At 44.1% G+C, this 14199-nt stretch overlaps 1 protein-coding gene across 6 annotated transcripts in view; it reads right to left on the reverse strand.

Annotated features, from left to right (window-relative positions):
* The window catches only part of LOC124594427 (leukocyte elastase inhibitor-like), a 153513-nt gene that overhangs the window by 113201 nt on the left and 26113 nt on the right, over window positions 1-14199 (reverse strand). For all 6 annotated transcript variants that reach the window (XM_047132799.1, XM_047132802.1, XM_047132800.1 and 3 more), the window contains exons 2-4: window positions 12688-12787; window positions 12351-12530; window positions 2294-2501 (exon numbers count right to left, since the gene is read on the reverse strand). In XM_047132799.1, coding sequence (XP_046988755.1) covers window positions 2294-2501; window positions 12351-12530; window positions 12688-12765 — 466 coding nt within the window. In that variant the 5' untranslated portion in view covers window positions 12766-12787. The remainder of the gene's footprint in view (window positions 1-2293; window positions 2502-12350; window positions 12531-12687; window positions 12788-14199) is intronic.

Consider the following 14199-nt stretch of genomic DNA (forward strand, 5'->3'; position numbering starts at 1 on the left):
GCTGCCTAAACACTGACAAGGTAATGAACACACGCGGTGCCGCCAAAAGGCTTCACTCAGAACTGCAGAAGTCTGTTACATCCCCTTTTTACGTAATACTAGTGTCGATCGTCAATTAAACTTTGTGGTATTCACATTTGCTACTAGAAGTTAAAATCTGGAACGCGATGATTTTTCTGTTATATAATTATTGAGAAGCCACATCAGCCACTGTAATTTATGACAAGTGTAAATAAGTAATTAAAGATAATTGAGGGTCACTGTAGACCATGTTGATAGTTTTCTCTTTTATGAAACTTAACTTAAATCTAGATTATAGATGTGATATGGCATAGGTCATCCTTCGGTCTATTGTAGAACTTGGAAACCCATTCAGGGAATATTCGTTCACATTTTTGTTGAACGCAGTCGGTTTTTATCATCCTGTATTAAAATATTTCCTTTTATCAATAGTGCAATTTATAAACAATGTTTTGTGAGTAGAATAAAAATTCCAATGGTAAATTTAACTACTTTTTCGACGTTATTCTACCAGCTAACTAAAAATAGGAAAGCCTTGAACCCCTTCCACTAAATTTAGTTAGTATTAAGATTCTTTTACAGGGAGTGCAGTGGAGCTGACGCTGAAATCATTAAGTATTTGATTATATCATCGCTAGTCTCACTGAACTCTTCTGAACTCTACATGCCATGTGTGGTCTGGCGTCTCCTTACCAGCAACAGGTCCCAGGTTCAAACTAGTCAATTCCCTAAAAAACACGCTCAGAGCGTCGTTGCGCGAAAGTCGCAGGGAGACACGACTTAGAACAAACAGACACCACGCAGAATGTTGGAAGTACACAATCTCGTACAAACTCAGTGAGGTGTTGCTTATTGTTTCTTCGTCATTTTAAAGTCATTATTAACTAACATTAATTCACTACGTTCAATCTCAAAGGTAACTAACGTTCGGGACCTTCACAGCCCGTGTATAAAACAGACCTGATTTTCACCCTCATAATGACGGTACTAGCGAATTTTGAATGGACGTCATCTTTCAGGTGTAGAAACACATCTACCAACTTCCGTTTATTTCACACCATTCCTTCTTGGTGATGCACTTTTTTCCGTCAGTGTATTGTAAACACGATTTGAATGTGAAAAGTACTGGCAGTCTGTTAGGCGCCCTGATTTCCTTTCTGATCGACTGACTCACATCGAAATTTGGTCTTCAGCGTGACTAGAAATTATAAAAATGATAATTTGGTTCAAAAGAGAGTTCGTGCCTCTGACGTAAGGCTCGGTACACGGCACAAGACTGACGTCATACGCCTACGCTTGAAAAAAAAAAAAGCTACCACAGTTTTTATTTAGTTAAGTCGTTTGGACCGGACAGCTTCAGATGGCACTTGGCACAACACTCCAAAAAATCATACTGAAAGCCGAGCAAATAGACAAATTTGTTGTCTGTTTTTTATTGCTCAGTATAATCTGAAACATCAGATGAATACTTAGACCTGCAACCCTCGACAAAGAAACGACTCCACAGCAATTATATTAAAAACGGCTCTGAGCACTGTGGGACTTAACTGCTGTGGTCATCAGTCCCCTGGAACTTAGAACTACTTAAACCTAACTAACCTAAGGACATCACACACATCCATGCCCGAGGCAGGATTCGAACCTGCGACCGTAGCAGTCTCTCGGTTCCAGACTGTAGCGCCTAGAACCGCACTGCCACTCCGGCCGGCGCAATTATATTAACGACAGTTGTGCACTTGAGCGACTAGTACTAGATGGGGCTGGATCTTTATGGCTAGAAATTTATATATATATATATATATATATATATATATATATATATATATATATATATATATATGTGTGTGTGTGTGTGTGTGTGTGTGTGTGTGTGTGTGTAGTGGTAGCAGTAGCACACTGGCCTCGAAATGTTGGCATCTGGGCTAGAGTCTCTTTCCAGGATAGTATTTTGGTGCCGTACATTCCTCTTGTGCCATACTTAGAGCTATAACACATTTAATTTAATCCCCGTAATAACATTTCAGCACTTATCAAAGCTGATTTTAGAAGCTTCTGCTATCGCAAGAATAGGAGGAGGCATTTAGAATGCATTACACGACTACAAGGAACAATGTAGTAATGAAACTACAAAACATCCGCTAATGAATGGATTCATTTTCTTTTGGTTTCCTAGGTGAGAGGTATTGTTAGGTCTTTATCACCTCCACTTAAATAGGCAAACAGTAAAAGTAAAATAATTTATAAAAATACGATTTTAAAAAAGCTCCATTACCCTCCTTAATTATATCTTTTATCTTTCCATTAGTTTTATTTTCAATCCAGTTGTTAATTGTTTTCCTGGCCTGTTCTGATTCGGCAAAGTTAATCTGCTCCACTCCAGCAAGGAACCTATCAGCAGTTTTCTTGAATTCATTCTTGATTTCTGAACCAGTCCGAAGATATATTCTGTTCGCTATGTCAAGTAACACATTTTGAGATTCCTGGAACAAAAGTTTGCAATTTAGAACTACAAAAAAAAAGTTACTCAGTATTTAATAACCAGAATTTATTCGGACCTACTGATTACTGTATACAAACAATGACTACTATTATAACATCGATCGGAGTTAGTATTCAAGGTATCTGTATCTGTAATGACCTTCATTTATGTATAAGTTACTAACCAGCAGCAGATCAGTGTCGATGATAGCAATCAAGCGTTGTATAATAAAAGAAAAATTTCTCACTGCATTTTCCATTCTGTGCACAAGGTTTATTTTTGCTTGTCAAAGTGAGCTATTTGTGATCCGACCATTTGTTAACCGCGGTTGCTTTAAAACAAGGACGGCAATATTTTGTCTCACAGACCGTTACCGGGCACGAGTGCAAAGCACTCAGCCTCGCTGCCTCATTCCCCCCCCCCCTCCCCCCCTCCCAGAACCAGGCATTTCTTTCGACAATGCCCGAGCGCGACGTGAGGGCAGAGAGAACGTTGAAGACATAATTTCTGTCTGGCACAAACTGCCAGCATATAGAGAGACGCAGACAACTTTACGATCAAGTAATCAAGTAATTGTGACTTATTTAGATTCATAGTCGAAAAAAGGTCTTTCACACAAATATACCCATCGAAATACACTCCTGGAAATTGAAATAAGAACACCGTGAATTCATTGTCCCAGGAAGGGGAAACTTTATTGACACATTCCTGGGGTCAGATACATCACATGATCACACTGACAGAACCACAGGCACATAGACACAGGCAACAGAGCATGCACAATGTCGGCACTAGTACAGTGTATATCCACCTTTCGCAGCAATGCAGGCTGCTATTCTCCCATGGAGACGATCGTAGAGATGCTGGATGTAGTCCTGTGGAACGGCTTGCCATGCCATTTCCACCTGGCGCCTCAGTTGGACCAGCGTTCGTGCTGGACGTGCAGACCGCGTGAGACGACGCTTCATCCAGTCCCAAACATGCTCAATGGGGGACAGATCCGGAGATCTTGCTGGCCAGGGTAGTTGACTTACACCTTCTAGAGCACGTTGGGTGGCACGGGATACATGCGGACGTGCATTGTCCTGTTGGAACAGCAAGTTCCCTTGCCGGTCTAGGAATGGTAGAACGATGGGTTCGATGACGGTTTGGATGTACCGTGCACTATTCAGTGTCCCCTCGACGATCACCAGTGGTGTACGGCCAGTGTAGGAGATCGCTCCCCACACCATGATGCCGGGTGTTGGCCCTGTGTGCCTCGGTCGTATGCAGTCCTGATTGTGGCGCTCACCTGCACGGCGCCAAACACGCATAAGACCATCATTGGCACCAAGGCAGAAGCGACTCTCATCGCTGAAGACGACACGTCTCCATTCGTCCCTCCATTCACGCCTGTCGCGACACCACTGGAGGCGGGCTGCACGATGTTGGGGCATGAGCGGAAGACGGCCTAACGGTGTGCGGGACCGTAGCCCAGGTTCATGGAGACGGTTGCGAATGGTCCTCGCCGATACCCCAGGAGCAACAGCGTCCCTAATTTGCTGGGAAGTGGCGGTGCGGTCCCCAACGGCACTGCGTAGGATCCTACGGTCTTGGCGTGCATCCGTGCGTCGCTGCGGTCCGGTCCCAGGTCGACGGGCACGTGCACCTTCCGCCGACCACTGGCGACAACATCGATGTACTGTGGAGACCTCACGCCCCACGTGTTGAGCAATTCGGCGGTACATCCACCCGGCCTCCCGCGTGCCCACTATACGCCCTCGCTCAAAGTCCGTCAACTGCACATACGGTTCACGTCCACGCTGTCGCGGCATGCTACCAGTGTTAAAGACTGCGATGGAGCTCCGTATGCCACGGCAAACTGGCTGACACTGACGGCGGCGGTGCACAAATGCTGCGCAGCTAGCGCCATTCGACGGCCAACACCTCGGTTCCTGGTGTGTCCGCTGTGCCGTGCGTGTGATCATTGCTTGTACAGCCCTCTCGCAGTGTCCGGAGAAAGTATGGTGGGTCTGACACACCGGTGTCAATGTGTTCTTTTTTCCATTTCCAGGAGTGTATTATAGCACTTTAGCAAGCTCATTATGAAGACTTGGAAACTCTACGTGGGGAAAGCACTATACAGGGTGTTACAAAAAGGTACGGCCAAACTTTCAGGAACATTCCTCACACACAAAGAAAGAAAAAATGTTATGTGGACATGTGTCCGGAAACGCTTACTTTCCATGTTAGAGTTCATTTTATTACTTCTCTTCACATCACATTAATCATGGAATGGAAGCACACAGCAACAGAACGTACCAGCGTGACTTCAAACACTTTGTTACAGGAAATGTTCAAAATGTCCTCCGTCAGCGAGGATACATGCATCCACCCTCCGTCGCATGGAATGCCTGATGGGCTGATGCAGCCCTGGGGAATGGCGTATTGTATCACAGCCGTCCACAATACGAGCACGAAGAGTCTCTACATTTGGTACCGGGGTTGCGTAGACAAGAGCTTTCAAATGCCCCCATAAATGAAAGTCAGTAGGGTTGAGGTCAGGAGAGCATGGAGGCCATGGAATTGGTCCGCCTCTACCAATCCATCGGTCACCGAATCTGTTGTTGAGAAGCGTACGAACACTTCGAGTGAAATGTGCAGGAGCTCCATCGCGCACGAACCACATGTTGTGTCGTACTTGTAAAGGCACATGTTCTAGCAGCACAAGTAGAGTATCCCGTATGAAATCATGATAACGTGCTCCATTGAGCGTAGGTGGAAGAACGTGGAGCCCAATCAAGACATCACCAACAATGCCTGCCCAAAGGTTCACAGGAAATCTGTGTTGATGACGTGATAGCACAATTGCGTGCGGATTCTCCTCAGGCCACGCATGTTGATTGTGAAAATTTACAATTTCATCACGTTGGAATGAAGCCTCATCCGTAGAGAGAACATTTGCACTGAAATGAGGATTGACACATTGTTGGATGAACCATTCGCAGAAGTGTACCTGTGGAGGCCAATAAGCTGCTGATAGTGCCTGCACACGCTGTACATGGTACGGAAACAACTGGTTCTCCCTTAGCACTCTCCATACAGTGACGTGGTCAACGTTACCTTGTACAGCAGCAACTTCTCTGACGCTGACATTAGGGTTATCGTCCACTGCACGAAGAATTGCCTCGTCCATTGCAGGTGTCCTCGTCGTTCTAGGTCTTCCCCAGTCGCGAGTCATAGGCTGGAATGTTCCGTGCTCCCTAAGACGCCGATCAATTGCTTCGAACGTCTTCCCGTCGGGACACCTTCGTTCTGGAAATCTGTCTCGATACAAACGTACCGCGCCACGGCTATTGCCCCGTGCTAATCCATACATCAAATGGGCATCTGCCAACTCCGCATTTGTAAACATTGCACTGACTGCAAAACCACGTTCGTGATGAACACTAACCTGTTGATGGTACGTACTGATGTGCTTGATGCTAGTACTGTAGAGCAAAGAGTCGCACGTCAAAACAAGTACCGAGGTCAACATTACCTTCCTTCAATTGGGCCAACTGGCGGTGAATCGAGGAAGTACAGTACATACTGACGAAACTAAAATGAGCTCTAACATGGAAGTTAAGCGTTTCCGGACACATGTCCACACAACATCTTTTCTTTATTTGTGAGTGAGGAATGTTTCCTGAAAGTTTGGCCGCACCTTTTTGTAACACCCTGTAGACACCGCGGACAGTTTTAACGTAAAAAGATTTGCAATTAAAATTGGAATTACTTTGTAGGTAAATCAGTTACATCCGCACATCCGCAGGGTCGCTTTCAACTGATTTGGCTAACGGCCTCGAAAACTGCTCGAGAACAGATGTAGGACTGATTATGTCCTCAAAATCTTTGTAACACCAACCTTGTAATTCTTTCAAGACCACACTCAATTCTTCAGACCTCGTATTTTCTTTAACGCTTGTGAGCTTAGGGATCTTTCTACATTTACATCCACGTGATTACTCTGCTATTCACAATAAAGTGCCTGGCAGAGGGTTCGATGAACCACCTTCAAGCTGTCTCTCTACCGTTCCACTCTCGAACGGCGCGCAGGAAAAACGAGCACTTAAATTTTTCCGTGCGAGCACTGATTTCTCTTACTTTATCGTGATGATCATTTCTTCCTATGTAGGTGGATGCTAACAGAATGTTTTCGCAATCGGAGGAGAAAACTGGTGATTGAAATTTCATGAGAAGATCCCATCGCAACGAAAAACGCCTTTGTTTTTACGATTGCCACTCCAATTCACGTATCATGCCTGTTGCACTATCTCCCCTATTTCGCGATAATACAAAACGAGCTGCCCTTCTTTGAACTTCTTCGATGTCATCCGTCAGCCCCACACGATGCGGATCCCACACCACACACCAATACTCCAGAATAGGGCGGACAAGCGTAGTGTAAGCAGTCTCTTTAGTAGACCTGTTACACCTTCCAAGTCCTCTACCCACAATATTATCTATGTGATCGTTCCAGTTTAGGTTATTTGTAATTGTAATCATTAAGTATTTAGTTGAATTTACAGCCTTAAGATTTGTGTGACTTATCGCATAACCGAAATTTAGCGGATTTCTTTTAGAACTCATGTGAATAACTTCACACTTTTCTTTATTCAGGGTCAATTGCCACTTTTCGCGCCATTCAGATATCTTATCTACATCATTTTGCAACTCGTTTGGGTCATCTGATGATTTTACAAGATGGTAAATGACAGCATTATCTGCAAACAATCTAAGACGGCTGCTAAGATTGTCTCCTATATCGTTAATATAGAACAGGAACAATAGAGGGACTATAACACTTCCTTGGGGAACACCGGATATTGCTTCTGTTTTACTCGATGACTTTCCGTCTATTACTACGAACTGTGACCTTTCTGACAGGAAATCGCGAATTCAGTCACACATCTGAGTCGATATTCCATAGGCACGCAGTTTGGTTAGAAGACGCTTGTGAGGAACGGTGTCGAAAGCCTTCTGGAAATCTAAAAATATGGAATCACTTTGACATCCCCTGACTATAGCACTCATTACTTCATGAGTATAAAGAGCTAGTTGTGTTTAGCAGGAGCGATATTTTCTCAATCCGTGCTGACTGTGTCAATAGATCGTTTCATTAAACGTACTTCATAATGTTCCAATACAGTATGTGTTCCAAAACCCTACCGAAAATCGACGTTAGTGATGTGGGCCGCCCGCGGTGGTCGTGCGGTTCTAGCGCTGCAGTCCGGAACCGCGGGACTGCTACGGTCGCAGGTTCGAATCCTGCCTCGGGCATGGATGTGTGTGATGTCCTTAGCTTAGTTAGTTTTAAGTTGTTCTAAGTTCTAGGGGACTGATGACCTAAGATGTTAAGTCCCATAGTGCTCAGAGCCATTTGAACCATTTGATGTGGGCCTGTAATTCGACGGATTACTCCTACTTCCCTTTTTGGGTATTGCAGTGACTTGAACAATTTTCCAGTCTTTAGATATGAATCTTTCTGGGAGCGAGTGGTTGTATATAATTGCTAAATATGGAGCTACTGTATCAGCTTACTCTGAGAGGAACCCGCCTGGTACACAATGTGGACCGGAGGCCCTGCGTTTATTAAGTGATTTAAGCTGCTTTGTTACACCGAGGATATCTACCTCTATGTTTCTCATCTTGGCTGTTGTTCTTGATTAGAATTCAGGAATATTTACTTCTTCTTTGGTGAAAGAGCTTCGGAAAACAGTATTTAATAACTCTGCTTTAGTGGCACTGTTATCAGTGACTTCACCGTTGTTATCGCGCACTGAAGGTATTGATTGCGTCTTGCCACTGGTGTGCTTTATGTATGACCAGAATCTCCTTGGGTTTTCTGCTAGATTTAGAGACAGTTTCGTTATGGAAATTATTAAAAGCATCTCGCACTGAAGTTTGCGCTATATTTCGGACTTCTGTAAAAATTTGTTGGTATTGAGGATTTTGCATTCTTTTAAATTTGGCTTGCTTTTTTCGATGCTTCTGCAACAGCGATCTGACACGTTTTGTGTACCATGGGGGCTCAGTACCATCACTTATTAATTTATGTGGTATAAATCTCTCAATTACATTCGATAGTATCTCTCTGAAATCATTCCACAACTTTTCTACGCTTATATGATCTGATCGGAAGGGGTGAAGACTGTCTCTTAAAATGGCGTTAAGAGCATTTTTATCAGCTTTTTTAAATAGATATACTTTGCGTTTCTTTTTGATGGTTGTAAGTGTTACGGCATTCAGCCTAGCAGCAGGCCTTGTGGTCGCGAATCCCTGTATTCGTCACGATACTAATTATTTGTCCAGGATTATTTGTTGCTAAGAGGTCAAGTATGCTTTCGCAACCATTTACGCTTCGAGTGGGCTCATGAACTAATTGTTCAAAATAATTTTCTGAGAAAGCATTAACTATAATTTCGGATAACGTTTTATGCCTGCCGCCGGCTTTAAACGTATAATTTTTCCAGCATATCGAGGGTAGATTGAAGTCACCATCGACTATAATTGTATGAGTGGGGTATCAATTTGAAAGGAGACTCAAGTTTTCTTTGAACTATCCAGCAACTATATATCTTCTGAGTCAGGGGGTCGGCAAAACGATCCAATTAATAGTTTAGTCCGATGCTGTTTCGCAGGAACTACCTACTTCAATTTCACTACAAGGCAAACTACTTCTGACAGCAATAAATACTCCACCACCAACTGTATTTAATCTATCCTTTCTGTACACTGTTAGATCGTTCGAAAAAATTTCGGCTGAACGTATTTTCGGATTTAGCCAGCTTTCTGTACCTATAACTATTTGAGCTTCAGTGCTTTCTATTAGGGCTTGGAGCTCTGGTTCTTTGCCAACTCAGCTAGTCAATTTACAGCTATAACACCAATCGTTTCTTCAACTACCTTACTGTGTTTTACCTGCCCACTTTTAGACGGACGTCCCTTCTGTGGTTCTCTGAGACCCCCTAACCTAAAAAAACCGCCCAGTCCCTTCCACACAGGCCCCGCTACCCGTGTAGCCGCCTCCTGCGTGTTGTGGACTCCTGACCTATTAAGCGGAACCCGGAAACCCACCACCCGATGGCGCAAGTCAAGGTATCTGCAGCCTACACGGTCACGGAACCGCCTGGGCCTCTGATTCAGACCCTCCACTCGGCTCTGCACCAAAGGACCACAGTTGGTTCTATCGAAGATGCTGCAGATGGTGAGCTGCGCCTTAATCTCTCAAGGAAGACGCAATATTTACCGTTTCCGCTAGGTGCCCAAAACCAGAGAGAATTTCCTCCAGTTCATAGCGACACACATCACTGGTACCGACATGAGCCACCACCTGCAGTTGGCTGAACCCTGTACTCTTCATGGCATCCGGAAGCACTCTTTCCACATCCGGAATGACTGCCCCCGGAATGCACACGGAGTGCACACTGGCTTCCTTCCCCTCCTCGACAGCCATGTTCCCAATGCGCACCTGACGTTGGAGCTCCAACTGTCAGCAAACCAACCCTCTGTAAATTCCCAGACTCTGTGTGCCGAGAAGCTTCCTCTGGAACAGAGTGGACGACTGCATCCGCCTCAGAGACATCGTCAGCCACAATAACGCCTGAAACCTGTTCGTCCAACGAACTGGGGAGGCCCTACGATCGGCCCCTCGGAAAGTCTTTCGCTGCCTGCCAGACTTTGGAATGATCTCCCACTCAACCACAGGTGAAGGGTCAACCTCAGTGCAGGCAGTACATGGGGCGGCCACAGCAATGGACCGATAGGGGGACACGTGGGACGTGCTCGATGCCCTTCGCATCCCCGCTTCTAATCCCCCACAGTGATGCCCCTTGGCAGCAGCCTCAAGCTGTGTGACGGAAGCCAACACAGCCTAGCTGTGAGCGAAGGATGTCCAACTCAGCTCGCATCTGTACACAGCACTCACAGTTCTATCCATTACTACAGTCGCTCCTGTTTGAAGCTCGTAAAAATATGGAACAAACGATTGGTGTACTCGGCTTATTAGCAGCAGGAATTCGAAGTGCTCTCTCACTAACGGTCTAAACGACACTGAGCTACACTATCCAAAACAAATAAAAGCCTATACGATACGAGGGTCGATAACAACGGCAGTACTGTACGCCACGATGTTATTAAAATAAAAGCTTGTGATTAGTAAGCACTCGAACATGCAAGAGATGACAAGAATAATCTGGTAACTACATAAGTACGTGTAAATAACTCGCTCCTGTTGGAAGCTCGTAAAAGTATATAACAAACGGTGTACTCGCCTTATTAGACTTTATTGTCTTTGTCAGAATGTGTCCCTTCTACAACAGGATTTTCTTTTTAAATGCATCGCCTCAGAAAGAAGTTACCTTGCAATGTATTACCGTGGGCTACCTTGCTGTGTACCATTTACTGGCGAATAGCCAACGCGGATGCAAAAAAGACCATTCTTGTGAAACTCAACCAGCTCTTTCTTCACGAAGTAATGAATGTTATTGACTGGGGATGTCAAATTGTTTCCGTGCTTTTAGATATCCAGAAGGGTTTTACGCCGTTCCTCACAAGCGATTTCTAATTAAATTGCGAGCCTATGGAGTATCGTCTCAGTTATGTTACTGGATTTTTGATTTCCTGACAGGAAGGTCAGATTTCGTAATAACTCAACGGAATGACATCGAGTAAAAGTATTAGGTGGTGTTCCCCAACGAAATGTTATGGGCTCCCCGCTGTTCCTGATCTACATAAACGATTTAGGAGACAATCTGAGTAGCCCTCTTAGATCTTTTGCAAATTATGGTATCATTTACCGTCATGTAAAGTTACCAGATGATCATGCGATTTATTTGTAGGACACTGCAAAATGTAACGTATGTACTAAAGAAATTGCTTACACTATGCCTGTCCGCCCTCTTCTGGAGCATTGCTGTGATGTGAGGGATCCGAATGAGATAGGATTACCAGAGGACATCGAAAAAGTTCAAAGGAGGGCAGCTTCTTTCGTATTATCGCGAAATACGGGAGAGAGTTCCACGGATATGGTACAAGAATTGGGGTGTCAGTCATTAAAAAAAAATGGCATTTCTCACTGCGGCAGGACCTTCTCATGAAATTTCGATCACCAAAATTCTCCTCAGAATGTAAAATATTTTATCGACGCTCATCTACATAGCGAGAAATGATCATCATCATAAAAAATGAGAAATCAGAGCTCGTTCGGAAAGATGTAAGTGTTCGTTCTTCCTGCGTGCAGCTCGAGAGTAGAATGATAGAAAAGTAACTACAAGGTGGGTAGATGAATGCTCTGCCAGGCACTTACTGTCAATTGCAGAGTAACCATGTAAATGTAGATGCAGATCAACTCATGCGATGTACTATACTAGACTGGGTCGCGGCCACTCGCCTAGAACCAAGTTGCTATCGACCGAGTTCATGTGATGGGGAGGTCGCGTCTACGATGGTGTCTGAGCAAATCTAACTTAGGTGGCTGGCGGGGCTATTAAGGTTCCTTACACCGTAGGTCTTTAGTCGCTATTGCTGATCACAGGCATACAGCACCTAGAAACGCATCCTTGCGTGTTGGCAACTGCAGAAGGCGCTGGTGCAGAACACCTGAGGATCAGTTTGTTGTTGGTTTCTCAGAGAACATACAGCAGTTAACTTAGTGATAGTGGTTTTTGCACAGTTATATCAATACCGTGTGAAAAAATGAGTAAGCCGATAAATAATAATAACACATGATCTTTCATGACTGCAAAAAGTGCCATTGTACCAAAACAGGCAATTATCAGTTTTCACAGATCTAATTTGTAAACAACTTAGACTGGTACTTTGTACTCACACTTAGCTGATGCATAAGGGCATTAATTCCATTGTCTGTGAGCTGTTTGTCGCGGGGAAGGTGCAAACCTCGCTCCAATTCGTCTGCTGTGTCGCCCTTTGCTCCGAAATACACCAGAGCGAGAACTACTTGGATGCTTAAGGGTGAGAAAAACAGATTCCCCGGTTCGTTCGCCAGCACCTGAAATCAAACGCACATCTAAGTGAAAATGCGGCATTAACGTTGTTGCTGAGTTATGGTCCATATGCCCAGGATCTCTTGCACGTGAATAGACGAAGTGTAGTGATCTACATTGCTTCTGTATCTGGCGAGCAGTATCTTTAAAATTTGTACTAACCTTGTACAAATCCACAGTGAAGTTGATGTTTGAATGGGATATTGCATCGATAGCAGCTACGGCGTTAGCGTCTCCCATGGCGCCGTAAAATTACAGCCACCTAAAGAGAAAAGAGAAAAGAAAAAAGGCGGCAATGAGTGACTTGTGTGGAAGATACAGTTGCTTTACAAGGCCTTTCAGGTGCCGCCGGTAAATATGTGGAAGTTCACTAAAAAGTTCAATAACAATGTGTTGTATATCCAAGTTAATAACAAATCATTATGTACTTGAAACTGAAACAGTCACGAAACTTCTAGAGATATTCAATTGCTGACAGAATACAGCTAATCATATCTCTTTAAATTTTATTTATTTATTTAGTTTTCAATCTCGATGGGACCATGCGAGCGAAAGATACTTGGTCATCGCACGAGTCAGTACACGGTTTACAGAACGATGATTAGGAAATTGTCTGGCAGAACACGAATAAATAACACATTACAGAGATAAGTTATGAACTAATGTGAGGAACTCCAGAACAGAATACAAGGACTATGCAACAAGGAAACTCTCCAATGTGGATCTTAATACTTGGGGTTTGCCATGCAGTTCTTTCAGTTTGCTAAAAGACTGTTAAAATGAAACGTGCTAAATAGAGCTCACCTTTCTGTTCTGTGCTTAAGGAACTGCTATTCAAGTGCATATCGTTTTTCCATCTGGTAAATGGAAGTTCCCGTTTCTCCTGGATGAGTCAGTGCTGCCAACAACAAATCCCATCATGCAACCCCAGATCACGTAAGAAACGTTTCTTACGTGATCTGGGATGCAACATATGTACAGGGACGGCAGAGTTGGAATTCCGAGACACATGAACAACGGCCAACACGATGTTCGCGAACTGACACCGCAGGTCAATCTGACCACGTTTTCTGAGCTTAGGATATTCATGGTGAGTGCACGGAGTTGGCGCAAAGTATGACATCATATGAGATCATAAACTAGAAGTAAGAAAAGTGAACAACACAATTTCTGTGTCAGAGACAGTGGAGATAACTCTCAAAGTGAACACAGCAGCATTCAGTTTATGTACAAGATCTTGAACGTGATACTACCAAGAAAGTTTTCCACCTAGGAGTTTAAAATGGTCGACTTCATTTATTAACTATTTTGAGGTAAAAACATTTAGCCTTTGCAAGAGATTCGCGTAAGGAACTGTTTCTGTTGTGAAACTTCCGGGCAGACTAAAACCATGTGTGGGATCAAGACTCGAACTCCCGATCTTTGCCTTTCACGGACACACGCTCTAGCGACTGAGCTACCAACTACAACACAGGGACTCGTCCTTACAGCTCTACTTCCGCCACTACCTCGTCTGCCAGTTTCATATCAATGCACATTCCGCTGTGGAGTAAAAATTTCATGCGGTTTGTTTTGTGTTTTGACGCAGTTAAACGTTAATCTGTTCCCTGAAAGCCGCATGCTGATGTTATCACCCTATTGGCTACCTTTTAGGAGAATATCTTTGAGTCATCA

Source organism: Schistocerca americana, chromosome 2 (genome assembly GCF_021461395.2).
Source record: "Schistocerca americana isolate TAMUIC-IGC-003095 chromosome 2, iqSchAmer2.1, whole genome shotgun sequence".
NCBI classification, from domain to species: Eukaryota; Metazoa; Arthropoda; class Insecta; order Orthoptera; family Acrididae; genus Schistocerca; species Schistocerca americana.